We start from the raw sequence: 18,701 nt of genomic DNA on the forward strand, positions 1-18,701 counted from the left end.
ATGAGTTTGACCAAACTGTGGGAGGCAGTGGAAGACAGGAGTGCCTGGCGTGCTCTGGTCCATGGGTCATGAAGTTGGACATGACTAAGCAAGAATGTTTTCATCTGCTTACAGTGGTCTCCTAAATAAATTATAAACTTTTCCCATTCATTCTTGAATTTCTTGTCTACTTGGTCTCTGAGTTTCCTGGTCAATTTTGCCCAGTGCTTTTTTTCTGGGGTACGCATACCCCAAACATTTTGTGAATCTTTGTACTTTTGTCCATTTACTGTACAGTATTTATTTCCCCCGAAAAAAGCGCCAGTTTTGCCATTTCAGCATAGTCTAACAGCTTAATTTGCCATTCCTCTCTAGTAGGGGCTCTTTCTTATTTCCATCTCTGGGCTAGTAGCTTACAAAATAACTTTTGTAAAACAAAGAAAAAGAAAAGCAGAAGCCTTTTTATTAGGTATCGACATTCCAAAGGAACTGAAAAAAACTTTTTATGTATGTGACAGCAGCAGCACAGATGTTACTAGCCCAGCAAAAGGATTATTGATAGGCAAGACTGCCTGCCAAACAGACAGGGTGGTTGGAAGCGGAAGGGTTGATCCTCAACCATCCCCTCCAGGCATAGGCAACCTTTGGCTCCCAGATGTTTTGGAACTACGACTCCCATGATCCCTAGCTAACAGGGCCAGTGGTCAGGGATCATGGGAGTTGTAGTTCCAAAACATCTGGGAGCCAAAGGTTGCCTATGCCTGCGGCCTATCCCTTTACCCTGCTTACCATGGAAGTTGCCATTAGCCCCTAGAGAAAGTGCTATGTCCCAAGCACAGAGAAATGTGCAGGCTGCAGGTGTTGGGGGGAGGGAGGGAGAGGAGGAAGGTAGGGCCTGTGATGAAGGGGGAGGAGAGGGGACCACTGACCCCAGCCAGGCGAATCCTCTCTTCAGCGCCTAGCACATGCTTTTCACTAAACAAATGTTAGGTAGTTGGCGCAAATCTTTTCAATGTGTATTCGCTTTGTCCCTTTTCATGGAGAGAGAGTTGGACACCTGCCCCGGCCTGATTTTGGCAGCTCCAATTAAATTGAACATCTAGCAAATCACAGCTCAGATCATTAACACATGTCTTTGTCTCGCTCTCCAGGAACAAAGAGCTCAGATTAGTACCCAATAGAGTTGCCAACTTTTTTTTGATTGACCCCTGTAGCTGTGCCTTAATAGCGGTGTGGAAGTGCCAACATTAGCAGGTGATAAGGACTTTCACCAGGAGGGGAAATGGTGCTTGTTTGTTTTTTAGTTTTTTGAGGTTGAGGTGTCAACAACTGGAAATCTTGGGGGGAATGGAAATACATTCAACTATCTAACCCAAACTTTTTGTTTTTGTTTTTGTTTTTGTTTTAAACAACGTAAAATGCACCATTTATGTTGTTGTTGTTTAGTCGTTTAGTCCTGTCCGACTCTTCATGACCCCATGGACCAGAGCACGCCAGGCACTCCTGTCTTCCACTGCCTCCCGCTTTGGTCAAACTCATGATTGTAGCTTCGAGAACACTGTCCAACCATCTCGTCCTCTGTTGTCCCCTTCTCCTTGTGCCCTCAATCTTTCCCATCATCAGGGTCTTTTTCAGGGAGTCTTCTCTTCTCATGAGGTGGCCAAAGTATTGGAGCCTCAGCTTCAGGATCTGTCCTTCCAGTGAGCACTCAGGGCTGATTTCCTTCAAAATGGATAGGTTTGATCTTCTTGCAGTCCATGGGACTCTCAAGAGTCTCCTCCAGCACCATAATTCAAAAGCATCATTTCTTTGGCGATCAGCCTTCTTTATGGTCCAGCTCTCACTTCCATACATCACTACTGGGAAAACCATAGCTTTAACTATATGGACCTTTGTCGGCAAGGTGATGTCTCTGCTTTTTAAGATGCTGTCTAGGTTTGTCATTGCTTTTTTCCCAAGAAGCAGGCGTCTTTTAATTTCGTGACTGCTGTCACCATCTGCAGTGATCAAGGAGCCCAAGAAAGTAAAATCTCTCACTGCCTCCATTTCTTCCCCTTCTATTTGCCAGGAGGTGATGGGACCAGTGGCCATGATTTTGGTTTTTTTTTATGTTGAGCTTCAGACCATATTTTGCGCTCTCCTCTTTCACCCTCGTTAAAAGGTTCTTTAATTTCTCCTCACTTTCTGCCATCAAGGTTGTGTCATCTGCATATCTGAGGTTGTTGATATTTATAACTGAGCACCATTTATAACTGAGCATATAAAATTGCATGATTTGGCAAGCTGGCAAAACGACTCTAGAGCGATCCGATTCATGTCTTCTCAGAAGTAAGACCCACTTTGTTGTAGTAGAGCTTTCTCCTAGGTAAGCGCACAAAGGATTGCAGACCCCAAAGGACAGGTGCCTTAGTTTTGTGCAAGGAAAAGTGCAAATATACCCAATAGGAAAACGAGAGGGAGCGAGCCAACTGCACCATATGATACCTAGGCACCTCCATTTTCCTCCACATCAGAGAATCATAGAATTGTAGAGTTCGAAGGGACCCCGAGGGTCTTCCAGTCCAACCCCCAGCAATGCATCCAACCTCTTCTTTGATTTTATGATCCTACGTTACGATTTTCCTGAGAGTCATTCCCACAGTAGGTAAACACACATCAGACTGCCCTATAACTCACCCTGACACCCCATTACCGAAAGCAACGAACGGCCCTTTTCCTATATCATTTAGGGTCCGGTCTCTTCCACGGTTTTGGAGATTATTTATTGCTGCCATCTGGTGGTGATTTTCCAGAACTGCTGTGCGGAGAAACCTCTCTTGCCGCCAGCAAGCCGCAATGGAAGATCACACTTGGGGGGGGGGGGGAAGAGAAGAAGAAGGGGAAAGGTTATGGTGGCAGACCCAGAGAGAGCTTTCTTTGGCCTGCCCGGTTATGGTGGCAGACCCAGAGAGAGCCATAGCGCTACGAATTCTGTGGAATCCAAACTGTCATATAAGAAAATGCAATATATAAGAAATAAAAGAAGGAAAAAGGAAAAAAGATTGAAAATTGTACAGCACCGAGCGCAGAGCACCGCTGTTGCTACAACAGGCAAAGAAATAATTAGGCAGCCCACCAATATCTTCAGCAGTTTTCAAGTGGTTCATGGGGAGGAAAATCTATGGGAACCGCTGCACGAATTCCTGAAAATTTACACCCAAATGCAGGGCCGGACCAAGACATTTCGGCATCTGATGTGGACCCCAAAATGATGTCCCCCTTTCTGCCAGGGAAGAAGGGATGGGGGAGGATGTACATCAGGAACAAGAGGGGGAGCGGGGAAAAATGACATCCACATCTGCTGCCCCTTGGATTTTGCCGCCTAAGGCAGTAGCCTCACCTTGCCTCTTGGTTGGGCCAGCGCCACCCCAATACATCTGTTGTCTTTTAAGCTGCCACAAGGCTCTTTTTAGCAACAGACTTAACGCTGTTGAATCTCCGTCAGGAGGCTGTTTTCAAGCCTAATTGCTTCATGGGTGGAGAAGCGAGGCAGGCAGGTGAGGGCCAGATGAGGAGTTCCTGTGGGCTGCATCCGGCCTCCAGGCTGACAGTTGCCCTCCCCTGTTTTCCAGCAACATCCTTCTAGCATTCTCCTGCCAGGCAGTCCTTTCCTAGCCGACACCTTTTTCAAGGGACCCCAGGGTGGAAGGGGTGCATTTCAGAGAAATCCGGAGGCAAGCTCTTATGTCCAGACTCTTTTTCCAGGTGACAGCAGTTTCAACCAAGGTATAGCGAATTGTGTCTAAGGCCCCTTCAGACCCATCTCAGTATCCCTATTTTCCAGGGACACCCCTGTTGTAGGAGAAGCTGCCCCAGTTTCTGATTTGATCCCGGAATGTCCCAATTTTCCTTAGGATGTCCCACTTTTCATTGGAGAAATGTTGGAGAGTTTTAGAGTTATCTGTCCCCCAAGCCATCTGAAGGCAATCCTTTATAGGGATGTTTAATGTTTTATTATGTTTTTATTAGTATGTATTATTATGTATTAAAGTCGTACCTTGGCAGTTGAACGCCCTGTGACCCAAATGTTTTGGCTCCCGAACGCCGCAAACCCAGAAGTGAGTGTTCCGGTTTGCAAACGTTCTTGGGAACCTGAATGTCTGACCTGGGTTCCGCGGCTTTTGATTGGCTGCTGGAGCTTTCTGCAGCCAATAGGAAGCTGTACCTTGGTTTCCAAACGTTTTGGAAGTCGAACGGACTTCCGGAATGGATTCTGTTCAACTTCCAAGGCACAACTGTATTATGTTTAACAGTCATACCTCGGTTAACAGATGCTTCGGATTGTGCATTTTTTGGTTGCGCACCGCGCCGAACCCAGAAGTGCCGGAATGGGTTACTTCCAGGTTTCGATGCTCACGCAAGCGCAAAAGCACTAAATCACACTTTGCGCATGCGCAGAAGGGCCGAATCGCAATCTGCGCGTGCACAGACGCGGTGCTGCGGGTTGAGAATGCTGCGGGTTGCGAATGTGCCTCCTGCATGGATCACGTTCGCAACCCAAGCGTCCACTGTATTTATTATGTTTGATATTATGTTTTCATATATGTCAGCCCTGGAGTGGCCGAGGCAACCCAGTAAGATGTGTGGGGTATAAATAGTAAAATTATTGTTATGTAATGGGACGTCCCTATTTTCATTGGAGAAATGTGTGTGTGTGGGGGGGGGTAATGTCCCCTATGTCCTGCATTTTTAAAGCAACACCATGCTGCTTCAATCCTGGGAACTGTAGTTTTTCCGGGGCGCAGGACCCACAGTTTGTTACAACTGAGGGAATTGCACCCTGTGGGGGGGGGAACTACAGTTCCTGGAATTCAGGGGGGAGGTTGCCATGTGCTTCAGTTGTGCTTTAAATGTTTGGGGTGGGTGTGGCCTTGTACGGTGCCTTCCTTCCCGCAAGCACCCCACTGCAAGATGTGACTCCCGTCACGTCCCTACCCGGACAGGAGTCCGTCTGCCGTGCTGCGTGTGCCACGAGGAGGTGGTTGACCTCCCTTATCTCTCACCGCCCACTCCTGAGCGGGTGCCGGATGCAGCTAGGGCAGCTCCACAGCCCTCTCCCGGTCCCCAGGCAAAAAAATGGGAGAGACGGGGGGGTCAGGTCCCTTCCGGCTCTCAAGGTGGCCGATCTCACAGACCTGGGGCACACGAGAGCCGAGACGTCCCAAGGTAAGCATGGAGGTAGCTCTCTAGCAGGGTGGCTCCTGAGAGGCAGCAGGAGGAGAGAGGGGTTTGTTTGCTTGGCTTGTCAAACAGGCACTTGCTATGGAACAGGGCAGGCCTCTGACGGGAAGCACAGTTTGCGCTGCGGACTGTGTGCCACAGGCAGGCCGAGCTAGAGGACAAGAAATTCCGCAGGGAAATCCGAATACGCAGGCCATGCCAGAGGCCGGATGGAAAGCCTCTAGGGGTGGTAGCTCAGTGGCAGAGCATCTGCTTGGCATGCAGAAGGTTGCAGGTGCCTGGCATCTACAGATAGGGCTGAGAATGTCCCCTGCCTGGGGTGACCAACTGCAAATATTGCATTGCACTGCACTGCACTGCACTTATATCCCACCTTTTCCCCCAAGGAGCACAAGGTAGTGCACATGGTCCTCCCCCTCCTCATTTAAGGACAGAGGAATGAAATAACTCCTTCACCCAGCACAGTTAACATAAGGACCTCACTTCCCCTGTGGCAGGATGGCCACCATCCTACATGGCTTCCAAAATAGGATTAGACTAATTTATCGAAGCTACCAACATGAGTCTGACCAAACTGCGGGAGGCAGTGCAAGACAGGAGTGCCTGGAGTGCTCTGGTCCATGGGGTCACAAAGAGTCGGACACGACTAAACGACTAAACAACAACAGCAACAATTTATGAAGGAGGAGGCTGTTGACGACTACAGTCGTACCTTGGTTTTTCAACTTCCGAAAATGTTGGAAAACCAAGGCACGGCTTCTGATTGGCTGCAGGAGCTTTCTGCAGTCCATCGGAAGCCACGGAAGCAGCGTCAGACGTTCGGGTTCCAAAGAACGTTTGCAAACCAGAACAATCCCTTCTGGGTTTGCGGCATTCGGGAGACAAAACATTCGAGTCGCAAGGCGTTCAACAACCAAGGTACGATTGTACTAGCCAAGATGACTGTGCTGTGCTTTGCCTCCACTGTCGAAGGCAGCGATGCTTCTGAATACCAGTTGCTGGAGAAACCGCAGGAACAGAGAGTTGGGTTTCACACTGGCCTCTGGCTGGCCACTGTGAGAACAGGATGCTGGATCAGATAAGCCATTGGCCGGATCCAGCAGGATCTTCTTATGTTCTTAAAAATGTGGTCAAAAGGTCTAGCGCGTCAACGCAGCCTATGGCTGTTGGGTATCCAAAGCTGTTCAGAGCTCCAGGAGAATTGTACTTCTCCCTGTGAAAGTCATCCTATCTGTGTCCATTTGATAGCTCAGTCGGGAGAGAGCATGAGATGGGAACCGTAACCTCAGGGTCGTGCGTTTGAGCCCCACATTAGGCAAAAGATTCCTGCATGGCAGAGGGTTGGACTAGATGACAGTTGGGATCCCTTCCAAATTTATGATTCTATGATTGGTGACCCACCCTGAGACCTCATGGTGCAAGGAGATGATGCTGCTGATGATACAAGACTGGGCCGACTCAGTGTAAGGCAGCTTTCTGGGTTGCTACGATGCTCCTTTCTCTCTCTTTTTGCTAGGTTTTTTGGAACAGATGCATCCAGACCAGAGGAAACTTGACGGACGCCAGGCTCTTCATCACGAGGCCGTGGGAGCCCAGCTCCAGGTTTCGTGGTGCTCGCTAGAACCCCCCAATTTCACCAACTGAGGCGAACAGGCGCACCAGGACTGTGCATCTGGCCCCAAACCGCGAGGAATGGCCATGGTAGAGAATGAGCCTCTTAAACTCAGAGCCGTGGGTTCGAGCCCCACACTGGGCACAAGATCCCTGCACTGCAGGGGGTTGGACTGGATGACCCTCGGGGGTTCCTTCTGACTCTACAATTCTGTGAAACTCTCGCCCCAGGGAGCGAGCTAGCCAGCCAGCCTTAGCGGCCTTGTCATTCCTTGCCTCCTCCGTCAGCCAAGGAGGAAATGTCTGGAAGTGGGAAGTCTTCCTGAAGGCTCGGGCTTGCTGCTCGGAAGCCGTTGACCAGAGGTCACCAGCAGCTGCACAACAGGAAGCCGCGCGGTGCTGGCTCAGAGGTGCCGGCAGCTACGCAGAAAGCCCGTCGGAGCCCCCTTGGCTTGCCCTCGTGGCTGTGGCATCGTTCAAGACACCGTCCATGGAAGCCAGGCAGGAGCTGGGAGGCAGCCGCTGTTCCCTGGCAGGAAGATGCTGTGACAAGGCGGATGCCAGCTGGGCATGGAGCTGAACCGTGAGTGCTGGGCTCGCCCCAAGGGATCTCAGAAGACACAGGCAGGTCTCCTGGGGAGACCGGCCTGTGGGTCAGCCACACACCCTTCTCTGCTGGGAGCCCTCCTTCTCCCCAGTCCTAGATGGCTGGAGGGAAAGGCACTCTGTGCATGGGCTGGAGCGAGGAGTCTGACTCCGGCAGACCTGGCTGAGTCTCAGGGGCTGTGGATGGTGTTGCCTCCAGTCCAGAGCATCCTGAGAAGGAGCAGGGGTTGATCTAGGTGGCCCTCAGGGCCCCTTCCAACTCTACCATTCTCTCCAGGACTTCCTATCCACTATGGATTTCCCCAAGGACAAGTCTTGCTGTTACACACAGCAGCGCCTCTCTAAAAAGCAGGGTGGTGCTCCCCCCCCCAGAAATGTTGCTTACGGGTAATTGTATGCAGATGCATGCTCATTGGACTAGTTCCTTCATTGACAAATGGTCATGTGGGTCATTGAATAACAGTACAATCCCCTGCATGCCAAAATCAGTCCTGCTGAATTTGGTGGGGCTTACTCATGAGTGGGTACAAGATTGCAAAATAAATAATAAAAATTCCTTCCAGTAGCACCTTAGAGACCAACTACTAAGTTTGTCATTGGTATGAGCTTTCGTGTGCATGCACACTTCTGCAGATGCAAGACAAGATTGCAGCGTGAGATTTAGTTCATTGGGTGACGTCTTTTAATTAGCAGAGGAAAGAACTTGGATCCTGTTTTGTTTTCATGAAGCCCAGTTCAGGCCAGCGGTGAAAATTCTGGAGAAGTAACGAAACTGAAATTGCTATTTCCAGCATTCGGGTGGGTGGAGAGTGCTGTGCCTAAAACCTTCACCCTCTCCCTCTAGGTGATCCTTCCCTCCACCTCAATTATCAGGTCTGGTTAAGGTTTCTCTGTGTTGAAGGCCAGGCTCTCTGCACATGCTCAGAGGCCCCTTTGCAGCCTCACATGTTCAGCTGCTAAGCCTTGGCATGTGCACAACACACCATTCCAGAATACAGCAAATATTAATACAATACTGGAAGGTGTTTGAACAGGAAGGAGAAGGCACCCACCCCTTTGTAACTGAAATGCACATTGAACCAATAATGTCTGAAATCCAGTTTCACCATCATCCTGGTCCTCTATTCATACGCAGAACATTTTCTTTCTGGGTCAAAGGAGGTGTGTGTGCACATACAATCTCTGTGTGTAGGAAGGAGAGGTACTTGTTATGTCCTTGTCATCTGCCTGATAGCTCCGCTTTGGAGGGGCAAATTTAACCGGGGAATTGGATTGGGAAGGGAATTGTGGAGTCTGTGGACAGATCCTTTGCCTGCAAACTCACCCAAATTCAGCCTCTCATTACCCGGGGCTGAGGGTTTCCTTGTCCCACCTAATTTTATCATCATCATTCATCACACTTATTTCTCAGCTTTTCCTCCATGGCTCTCAATACGTGGTTTCCTGTCCTCCTGATTTAATCCCAACAACCCTGTGAAATAGATTGACCTGAGAGGAAAGCCCAATGTTAAATGAGGAGGGGGAGAACCTCTTTGAGGAGGAAGGAAGGAAGGAAGGAAGGAAGGAAGGAAGGAAGGAAGGAAGGAAGGAAGGAAGGAAGGAAGGAAGGAAGGAAGTCTAGGGAGCCCACCTGCCAAGCTGATTCAGAGCATACCAAACATTTGGCCATCTTGTCCACAAATTATGCAGTCGAGTGCTTCTGTCCGAGGGGGACGGGCAGCCGGTTCGGGATGAGCGTCGTGACGGGGACCCCCGCGGTGGTGTCCGTATCCATCAGCAGCACCCTCAACTCCTTCCGGGCCCTCAAGAGATACGCCCGGGGGCTCACCCTCGCCGAGTTCAAGTGTAAGCTGGAACTGGTTGTGGGAAGTCCGGCATCATGCATGGACCTTGAGCTCTATACTCCAGATGACAAGTTTGTGATGAAACTCGACAGCGACGAGGCCTTGCTGGGGTCTTACCCCATCGACGACGGGTGCAGGATTCATGTTATTGACACGAGTGGTGCAACCATCGGGGAATATGAAAATGTGTCAAACGTGGAGAAATTCGAGATAACCGATGATGAATATGACAAGCGAAGAGATACAGCACGCTCCTTCATGAAAACAAGTAAGCTGGGGCACTACAATGCGGAAGAAATGATGAAGAAGGAAGCAGAGAGGGAGCAGAAGCTGGTGGAGGAGAAGGCCCTGGCGGAAGCCATTTCCGTGGGGTCAAGGTGTGAGGTGCGGGCAGCAGGGCAGCCCAACAAACGAGGGACAGTGATGTACGTTGGCTTAACGGAGTTCAAGCCTGGTTACTGGGTCGGCATCAAGTATGATGAGCCTGTGGGGAAGCACGACGGAAGCGTCAACGGAAAGCAGTACTTTGAGTGCCAGCTCAAGTACGGCGCCTTCGTGAAGCCTCGCTTCGTCACCGTGGGGGATTTCCCGGAAGTGGTGGACTATGGCCTGGATGACGAAATGTGACGGGGAGAGGAAGAGGTGCAGGGGTGGCTGAAGGAAGCGGAGCGGGTCGCCATGCGGCCTCTGTTAATGGCTGGCTGTGGCGCTCTGATCCCATGTGCGAGGTCACTTGAGCAAGCCAAAGGGAGAAGGCGCGAAAAGCCGCTGTGTGTTCTTCGACTTGTGTTGGTGGTTTCCTTCCCCCCTTCCCTTTCTCCTGGTTGTGTCTCGTCTGTTCCGTGAAGATGCTACATCCCCATGATTTTTCTCACATTCACACCCTTCTTTGCCGGCTCAGTTAACCCAGAGAAAACTGGAGTGCCCTTGCCTTGTTGTAGCAATCCTTGAAGGGGTGGGGCCTGGGGGTGGCAGCAAAGTCGCTCCTGATTCCCCCACCCCACGCCACCCCGGTAGTAAGGCCTGCTGGTTGCAGAAGCAGTTAGTTGAGCAGGATGAAAAGAGAACCTCTGAGCAGATTTGTACAAGACCCTTCCTGCTTTTTTAAAAGTAAATGCAGACATTTCTATGACCATGCATTTTTTCCCCGTTGTGAAAAGTTGTGTTTTTTTTTTTGTGCTGCTGGCCGATGCTATGTGAATACGATAAATTAAAAAAGTTGGTGGGAATATAAAAAAAAATAAAATAAAATAAAATTATGCAGTCGAGTTTCCCGCATTTGGGGAAATCGCAGGGGTCAGCACACCCGCAGTGCAATGGATGAGCCTCACCCTGGGAAAACCATCTCTTGTCTCTCCTCCCTCAAACCTCCCTTAGGGCTCCTTCTCCTCACTGTATTCGTGCTCCATATGGACCTGTTCGAGATGAGTCCCACCAGACTGGTTTGTGACAGGCGGCTAATCCAGAAGTACATCACCGAAGCCATGGACTTGGAGGAGAAAGTGGTAAGCAATGCTGTTACACTTCACCTGGGCAGATCGGGGCCCTTGGAGTCTTGGCATATTTTGCTGGCTTCCACAGTCTTTCCTTAAGGTTGCACCACTCACTGAGTGGGGGGCATGTGGTACGTGGCCCAGAATAATATTCAGAGCTGTCCAAGACATTTGGCACCTGAGGCAGACCCCAAAATGGGGCCTTCCTTCCCGCCGCCAGAAAAGAAGGGGTGAGGGCAGATCTACATCAGAAATGAGGGAGAAAGATTGATACTGTACTGTGACCTGTTGCCTGGTGAATTCTGCCGCCTGAGGTACTTGCCTCACTTTGCCTCATGGGTGGGCCGGCCCATGATAATACTGCCCAGCTGCAATGAAGGACACCTTCCTCAGTCTAGTGCAGGGTTTCCCAAACTTGGGTCTCCAGCTGTTTTTGGACTACAACTCCTATTATCCCTAGCTAGCAGAACCAGTGGTCAGGGATTATGGGAATTGTAGTCCAAAAACAGCCAAGTTTGGGAAACACTGGTTAAAATGTTTTGGACCGCAACTCCCATCAGCCCCAACCAGCTCAGTAGAATTTTTAACCACACAGCACACAGCGTTGGGGCAGCCACTATTTCCTGCAGTTGTGTGGATAAAATGCAGGGTGAGAACCATGTGTCTACACTAGTGGCTGAAACTGTGGAAACCTTTTGGAGAAAGTGTATTTTTGAGGTTTGATGGCTCATAACACCTTTTTTTTTAAGTAATACCATCAATTTATATATCATTGGAAAGATAATTTAATGAAGAATGTAATGCAACAAAGTATGTTCAATTATCTGTATTCTATCAAAAGCTATAGCCAAATAACAAGAAACAGGAGTGTTTAGAGAGCTAATCAGGTGTCATCTTGTTTTGGCAACAATGGCTCATAACACATTTTTTTTGGAGTACTAATACCATAAAATTATATATCAATGGAAAGATGAGCTGCAGCCCCAAACCATGTTATTTCGGGTACCCATGAAGTTCGGCCGTATTTGCTTTGCACCTCATTTGCGGGGTGCAACTTGTTGGGGGCCAGGTGCCAGGTGGTTGCATTTGCCCTGCACATTTGGCCATTCCTGCCTGCTGGCCTGGTTGCTTCTCCTCTCAGGGGTTTTCTGTCCTTTCCGCAGAGCCAGTGCGGGGAACTCCCCTTTCTCCAGCAGCCTGTGCAGCTGCCCCTGGTTGGGTTCAGCCTCCGAGAGTGGATGGCAAAGACAGTGAGTATGTAAAAAATCAACAACTCACCCACTATGGGTCAAGGGCTGGGGCCTGGGCTTGTTGAGCTGTGATGGCTTTTACCCAAATGCTACAAGCATTTGACCTAAAAGAAGATGCCATGGCAGGCTGGAGGGCTCACACTCAGGTTCCCAGCCAGCCATGGCATCTGCTATGAAACTAATGAAGCTTCCGCTTCGAGGCTGCTAATTTCAGAAGGGCCTTGGAACATGGGCATAGCCAGGTGGGATGGGTAGGGCAGCTTCCTCCCCACAAATCAAGAAAATAAATAAAATAAATACTTAACTAAAACTAGAAATAATCAGAATATTTGGAATTGAAATACTCACTGAGGTCACCAGGATGATGCTGTGGTGCATTCTAGTGACACAACTGAACGATAGGCATGGCTTCTGTGAACTGACCAATCACGTCGCAGGTAGCTTGGTTCTGGAACAGGACATGGGGCTATCATGCCTGCCCACCCCCCAACATAAATCCTGGCTGGGCCCATGCCCCAGAAATGACTTCAGTCCACATTCCTTTTTAAAAAAAAATGGGTCTAGTAGATTCGGTTTCACCATTCTGTGATGCACTATGCATATAACGTTTCCTTAATTTTCACCCCGCTCACAACTCGAAAACCGTAAGGCATAGGAAATATTTATTCACTGTGTTGACTTGGACGTGTGAGACAACCCAGTACAGCAACTTTAATCAAAATCTGGGGTGTAGTAGCGGAAGTTGTTGTTGTCGTCATCATTATCATTTTAAAAAGTGATCTGTTGTGGAACAACCCCATTGAAGAAGGTAACAGGGCTTACCCAGGCCTCGTTGCTAGTTGCTCAAGCTTCAGGACCCCCAAAATGTAGATCTGCCACTGCCTAGGATACTCCATTCCGCACAGGCCCTGCAACAGACCCTGCTATTCCGCAGCCACGGATGCTTGGTCCTCACTGGGTTGTTCTGCGTCCTCCTATTTCCATTTAATCTAATCTGACTCCTGCAAGGCAACACCACCCTCTTGTGGTGCTGCTTTGATTACGCCAGAAGAAGCACAAGGAGAAGGAGTTTGCTTCCACTCATCCTTGTCCCGCCACCAATCCCTGGGCTCTGAGCCTTGAGAGTTCCTCAGCTGGTTTCTTCCGCCATTCCTCAGCGTCCAGCCGCTCCATGACATACTAGGACCTGGAAGAGCAGAGTTTGAATCTCCCATCTATACCTATCTCACAGGTTTGCTGTGAGGATTAATAATAACAATAATAATAATATGGTGGTAATAATAATAATAATAATAATAATAATAATAATAATAATAATAATTTATTTATACCCCACCCATCTGGCTGGGTTTCCCCAGCCACTCTGGGCAGCTCCCAACAGAATATTAAAAACAAGATAAAACATCAAACATTAAAAACTTCCCTAAACAGGGCTGCCTTCAGAAGTCTTCCAAAAGTCAGAAAGTTGTTTATTTCTTTGACATCTGACGGGAGGGTGTTCCACATGGCGTGGGCCACTACCGAGAAGGCCCTCTGCCTGGTTCCCTGCAACCTCACTTCTTGCAGTGAGGGAGCCGCCAGAAGCGCTGGACCTCAGTGTCTGTGCTGAATGATGGGGGGGGCGATGCTCCTTGAGGTATATTGGGCCACGGGCAGGGAGAAGTCTGGACACCACCTTCAGATCTATGGAGCAAAGCTGAGATACGACCACAACAACCAACCAACCGATAAATAAATAAATAAGAAATGTCAGAATCACCCAACGACTGCCCCTCTCTCTTACTCTTTCAGAACCAAGACAAAGGGCAAGAAACCCTCCGTGATCTGGCTAACTTGGTGGATGGCACAGCAGCTGCCCAAAACCAGCTGAGCCAGGGCTGCGCCTTGCCACTACTCCAGCAGCTTTATGAGAAAGCCAGCTCCTTCCTCCTGCAGCTCCGAAACTTTGGGTGGCAGGTGAGAGGCCAAAGGGGGCTTCCCCAGGATGATGATGACGGTGGTGTATTAAATTTGTGTACTGCCTTTCATCCGTAGACCTCACAGCGGTTCACAACATAAAATACAAAATAAAAACACAAAATCTCTCTATATAAAAATGTAAAAGGTCCATGTTTGTGTTTCATGACCTATCTCCAAAACCGCTTGACTGATTGAGTTGCCATTTGGACACAATGTTCCTGTCCAATATGCGAGTGTTTCCATAAACTTAGATTACGCAGATGTGACACCTGTCACAGGTAAAAACATGAATTTGTGTGTGGGGGGGGGAAATAGCTCCCTCCAGTGGACGGCAAAGGAACAGATGCCATTTCTGTACTGCTGCCACACCCCACCCACCCTCTGGCTCCCCTCCGACCTCACCACCCCTGCCCCCTACTCCTCCTCCTCCTACCTCACCAGGCCGCTCCAGAGCCAGACCGGGCCCACAAGTCCCCTCCCTCGACTCTGGGCACGGCGGGAGAGGTAGGCCCGCTCCCATCGCCACTCTCTCTGGAATCAGGCCTGGCCCCGATCTCGCGTCTGTCGCCCCGACACCTCCTGCAGAGCCAGGCCAGGCCCCAACCTCACGTCCACCTTCCCAGATGCCACCTCCACGTTCAGGCCGGACCCACAAGTCACCTCCGCCGACTCCGCCGACGGCAGGAGGGACAGGCCCGGTCCCGCCAGCAGACCAGACCATGCCCCAAAACCACCTCCACCATGAGGAAAACGGGAGACTCTCCCCCACATTACCTACAGGTACCCCCTTACCCACCGGGGGACCCACACAGAGCCTCCCCAAACTACGAATACTTCATATGGGGGGGGGAAACCAGACAGGGCTTGGGGGGGGGTCACGTCCTCCCTGTGTCCTGGGAAACGGGACCCCTGACCTGCCAAGGTGGTCCATTCCACTGTGGAAGAACACTTATCGGCAGAAATTTCTTGCTAATGTGTAACACGGCTACCTACCTGTAGCCAACACTTGTGCTCGGAAATATACTTGGAGCCAGTGAAGATCCTTCAGGACCAGTGTTATAAGGTCCCGCCTTTCATTCCCAGTCACCAGTCTAGCTGCCACATTCTGGCTTAGTTGTAGTTTCAGAATCACCTTCAAAGGTGGCCCCACGTAGAGCGCATTGCAGTAGTCCAAGCAGGATACAGTGGTACCTCTACTTACGAACTTAATGCATTCCTAACGCACATTTGTAAGTCGAAAAAATTTGTAAGTCGAATCCCATAGGAATGCATTGAGAGAGAAAAATTGTAAGTAGAAGCAACCCTATCTAAAAATTCGTAAGTAGAAAAAATCCTATCTAAACAGCATCCAAGATGGCGGACGGAGCTCCATTTGTAAGTAGAAACATTTGTAAGTAGAGTTATTCGTAAGTAGAGGTACCACTGTATATCCAGAGCATGTACCACTCTGGCGAGAAAGTTTGCAACTGTTCCTCATAAGGCATGATTTCCAAGACCTTTTATCATCCTGCATTCAAGATTTATTCATTTCAGAAATTTTATGCTTGTTTTTTTAAAAAAACATTCAAAGCAGTTTACCAAAAATAATGTTTTTTCACTGTGGCCCCTTAGCCCTGACAGGCACCCACACACTTGTTTTCCTTTTCTCATTCTAGGAACAGAACCCAACTGCACAGCCCGAGAGCAGCTCCCAGTTAATTCCTGAAAGAAACCTTAGGACAATCTTTGAGACCTACAAACAGCTTGTGCGGGGAAAGCTGCGCTTCCTCTTCCATGACTTGTGGAAAGACTCCTGCAGTGCGGAAGATCAACAGAGGGCTGCCAACCCTGCAGTCCTGCAACCTCCCAGTCGGAACACCTCGAGGGGCAACTGAAAGACCCCCCCATGGGCCTGATCCTTCAAGGGAGAGAAGCACAGCACAAGTAGTAGGCCCTCTGGTGGCCAGGTGTGGAAGAGCAAGCCTAGCCAAGCCCTCAAACCACAGGGGTCAGGAAAAAAAACCACACACCCAAGGAAGGAGGAGACCCTCATCGTGAAGGCTTGCTCTAGCTGCCTGCAGAAAAGTGTTTCCAGAGCTGAGCGAGCCCAGCTAGGTTACTGGAAAGAACCGGCTGCCAGCCACGATGGCGACATCCTACTGTTGGAGGCAGCACACCCGTCTTTCAGCTGCAGGGCATCACCGGGGGAGAGTGTGTGGCTGCACTCAGGTCCTGCTTGCAAGCTTCCCAGAGGCACTGGACTGGACTGGGAAGTGTCCCGATTTTCCAGGGACAGTCCTGAAAAGACAGAAGCTGTCCCAGTTTCTGATTTGATCCCGGAATGTCCCACTTTCTCTTTGGACACCCCTGGTTTCATCAGAGAAATGTTGGAGGAGATGGAATAGGATTCCCTATTTTCACTGGGAAAATGTCAGAGGACACCCCTCTTTTCACTGAAGAAATGTTGGGAGGGATAGAATAGGATGTCCCTGTTTTCATTGGAGAAATGTTGGGAGGATATGCTGTAATGAATGGATACTGGACTTACAGTCTCAAGGCAGCAGCCAAGCTCCTCACATGATCTTATACTCTTGGAGCCATTCATCGCCTTGCTTGGGAAAGGGACTGAGATTTTAGGAGCTCCGCCCCGCCCCGCCCCGTACTCTGTGCAAAGCCATTGGGGCAAGTGGGCATTACTCAACATCTTGAGAGAAAGGACAGCAGCTCTTTCCTCTCTAAGAGACCATGATGGGCGCTTGGACTTCCTCAGTATCAGGGCTTCCAGCTGCAGGAGGCACAGTGAATAGAAAACACTTAGAATTCCTCTCCAGGCCTTCCCCCATCTGGGGTGGAGTGTGCCAGGGACATTGGAGGCAGGTCTGACCACAAGCCTCCACATTATTCCTATACGGCTTTGAACACGGTCCACCGGAGAAATTGAACCAAGATGGGTGCCCCCACCTCCTGCAATTCCACACACAGAAGCTGACACAGGTCTCTTACTTTGATCCTGGAGATGGGATCCTATCCTGTCCTGTGCCGGTTAATGGCCTAGTTAAATGGATGTGAGGCCAGCTGTGAATATGTCACTGCTGTTGCTTCCAGTGACCTCAGTCTGCCCAACGGTAGGGCCAGGTCCAGTTAGAAGTAACCCCTGAATACAACCAGAGTATTTGGTTAAAGTGGGGGCAGCCTCTGGCACATTTAAAAGTTGTCACCCAACTTCTGTTCTCCTCCTGACACCAATAGCCAGGGTGCACGGCGTGGGCAGCTGTGGAACAAGAACAGCTGGCTTCGGTCAGCAGGAGACACCTGAGCAAAAGGGGAACACCTCTTGCATCTGCCTATGGTTGTGGGATCCTCCCTTCCACCTATGAGTGGCAGCAGGAGACTGATTAGTTTGAATACTAATAAGACCTGGTTTATACCACCAGTGAATGCACTAAACATAACTGAAAGCAGGAGAAACTACTGAAGAAGCCCGTCATATGGGCGAAACAGGCGAAAAACGCCGGCAGCCTGTCTACCATTGACACTTCGTTCGACCTGCTGCCACTTTGCTGACCGCTAGCTATATAGCCTCAAAGATCATAAAGACTGGTTTGCCTTTCGGTATTTATTTGTACATGCTATCAGCTTGACGTTAGGTTTTGGCTTCTGTGTCAGCACTTGTATATGGTTCTCTTATTGTTTTCTTTTTGGATTAATAATACTTGATTGAAACCTGATTGAATCTTGTGCCCTTGCGTGCTGCTTGTTTTGTATTGGACTTTTGAAGAAATTGGCAGCATTAGCCCATTATCTTTGTTTTTGTTGTACCCACTCAGAAGGAGGCAGGGTATGGTGCCTTAAGAGACTGGATCAGAACCGGCCTTTCCTGAGACTCTGTGCTGGAAGAGCACAAAGGCTTTCTACACAAAACCTTAGAACAATAAAGACACATGCTTTTTTTTAAAGAAAAAAACCATAACACCCCAGAATGTGCTCTGTTGTATCTTACCAGCCACATGGGGATAGGTGAGCAAAATACAGGGTACGAAGAGGTGACTGTTCCTTGCACGCAGTGGGTGCATCATAGAAAAATCCCAGAAAGCTACAAAACACATGTTGATTGAAGTAGTAGTAGTAGTTTGGATTTGATATCCTGCTTTATCACTATCCTAAGGAGTCTCAAAGCGGCCAACAATCTCCTTTTCCCTTCCTCCCCCACAAAAAACACTCTGTGATGTGAGTGAGGCTGAGAGACTTCAGAGAGAAGTGTGACTAGCTCAAGGTCACCCAGCAGCTGCATGTGGAGGAGCGGGGAAGCGAACCCGGTTCACCAGATTATGAGTCCACCGCTCTTAACCACTACACCACGCTGCCACTCGCAGCCCATGGTTTGGTTGTTTTGGCACAGTAGGCCGGGCTTCTGCAGATGTTTTGGACTACAACTCCCATCCGATGGGAACTGTAGCCCAAAGCAGCCGGAGAGGCACAAGGCTGCGGAAAGCTCTTCCAAAGTGAGGTTTTTTGAATGAATGCTTTTGTTAGGCTCATTATCAGGGAGGGCAGCATCATGTGTGCAAGCATATGGCCTGGGCACAAAACTGGTTAAGAACCACTTAAAAATTCAGCCGTAAGGATCCCTTGAAGTGAAAAACAACCCCAGGGTAAAGTGCAAGGAGGGCTCTGCACGTACAATAATAAAAAAAAAAGGATTGAGTCAGTGTTTCCAAGGACTGTGGCTGAACGAGAGATACTGGGCAATCGGTTAACAG

General features: G+C 49.4%; 2 protein-coding genes across 2 annotated transcripts; both read left to right on the forward strand.

Annotated features, from left to right (window-relative positions):
• Nucleotides 1–5,054: 5,054 nt before the first annotated feature.
• On the forward strand, nucleotides 5,055–18,643 carry THPO (thrombopoietin). Its single transcript, XM_035134068.2, has 6 exons — nucleotides 5,055–5,184; nucleotides 6,716–7,393; nucleotides 10,638–10,765; nucleotides 11,917–12,003; nucleotides 13,795–13,959; nucleotides 15,618–18,643. Exons 2-6 carry the CDS (start codon nucleotides 7,381–7,383, stop codon nucleotides 15,834–15,836), a joined length of 612 nt encoding a protein of 203 aa, XP_034989959.1. The 5' UTR covers nucleotides 5,055–5,184; nucleotides 6,716–7,380; the 3' UTR covers nucleotides 15,837–18,643.
• LOC118078540 (tubulin-folding cofactor B-like) lies at nucleotides 9,102–10,487 on the forward strand. The gene has a single exon (XM_060274341.1). The coding sequence runs from the start codon at nucleotides 9,147–9,149 to the stop codon at nucleotides 9,885–9,887; it is 741 nt and encodes a 246-aa protein (XP_060130324.1). The 5' UTR covers nucleotides 9,102–9,146; the 3' UTR covers nucleotides 9,888–10,487.
• Nucleotides 18,644–18,701: the final 58 nt, after the last annotated feature.

Source organism: Zootoca vivipara, chromosome 5 (genome assembly GCF_963506605.1).
Source record: "Zootoca vivipara chromosome 5, rZooViv1.1, whole genome shotgun sequence".
Taxonomy (NCBI): Eukaryota; Metazoa; Chordata; class Lepidosauria; order Squamata; family Lacertidae; genus Zootoca; species Zootoca vivipara.

Excerpts from the sequence above, each read along its gene's own strand:
- THPO (XM_035134068.2), top strand. Across the intron at positions 10,766-11,916 it reads TGGACTTGGAGGAGAAAGTG|AGCCAGTGCGGGGAACTCCC; the intron begins GTAAGCAATGCT and ends TCCTTTCCGCAG. Across the intron at positions 12,004-13,794 it reads GAGAGTGGATGGCAAAGACA|AACCAAGACAAAGGGCAAGA; the intron begins GTGAGTATGTAA and ends TTACTCTTTCAG.
- LOC118078540 (XM_060274341.1), top strand. The coding sequence starts at position 9,147 with ATGAGCGTCGTGACGGGGACCCCCGCGGTGGTGTCCGTATCCATCAGC.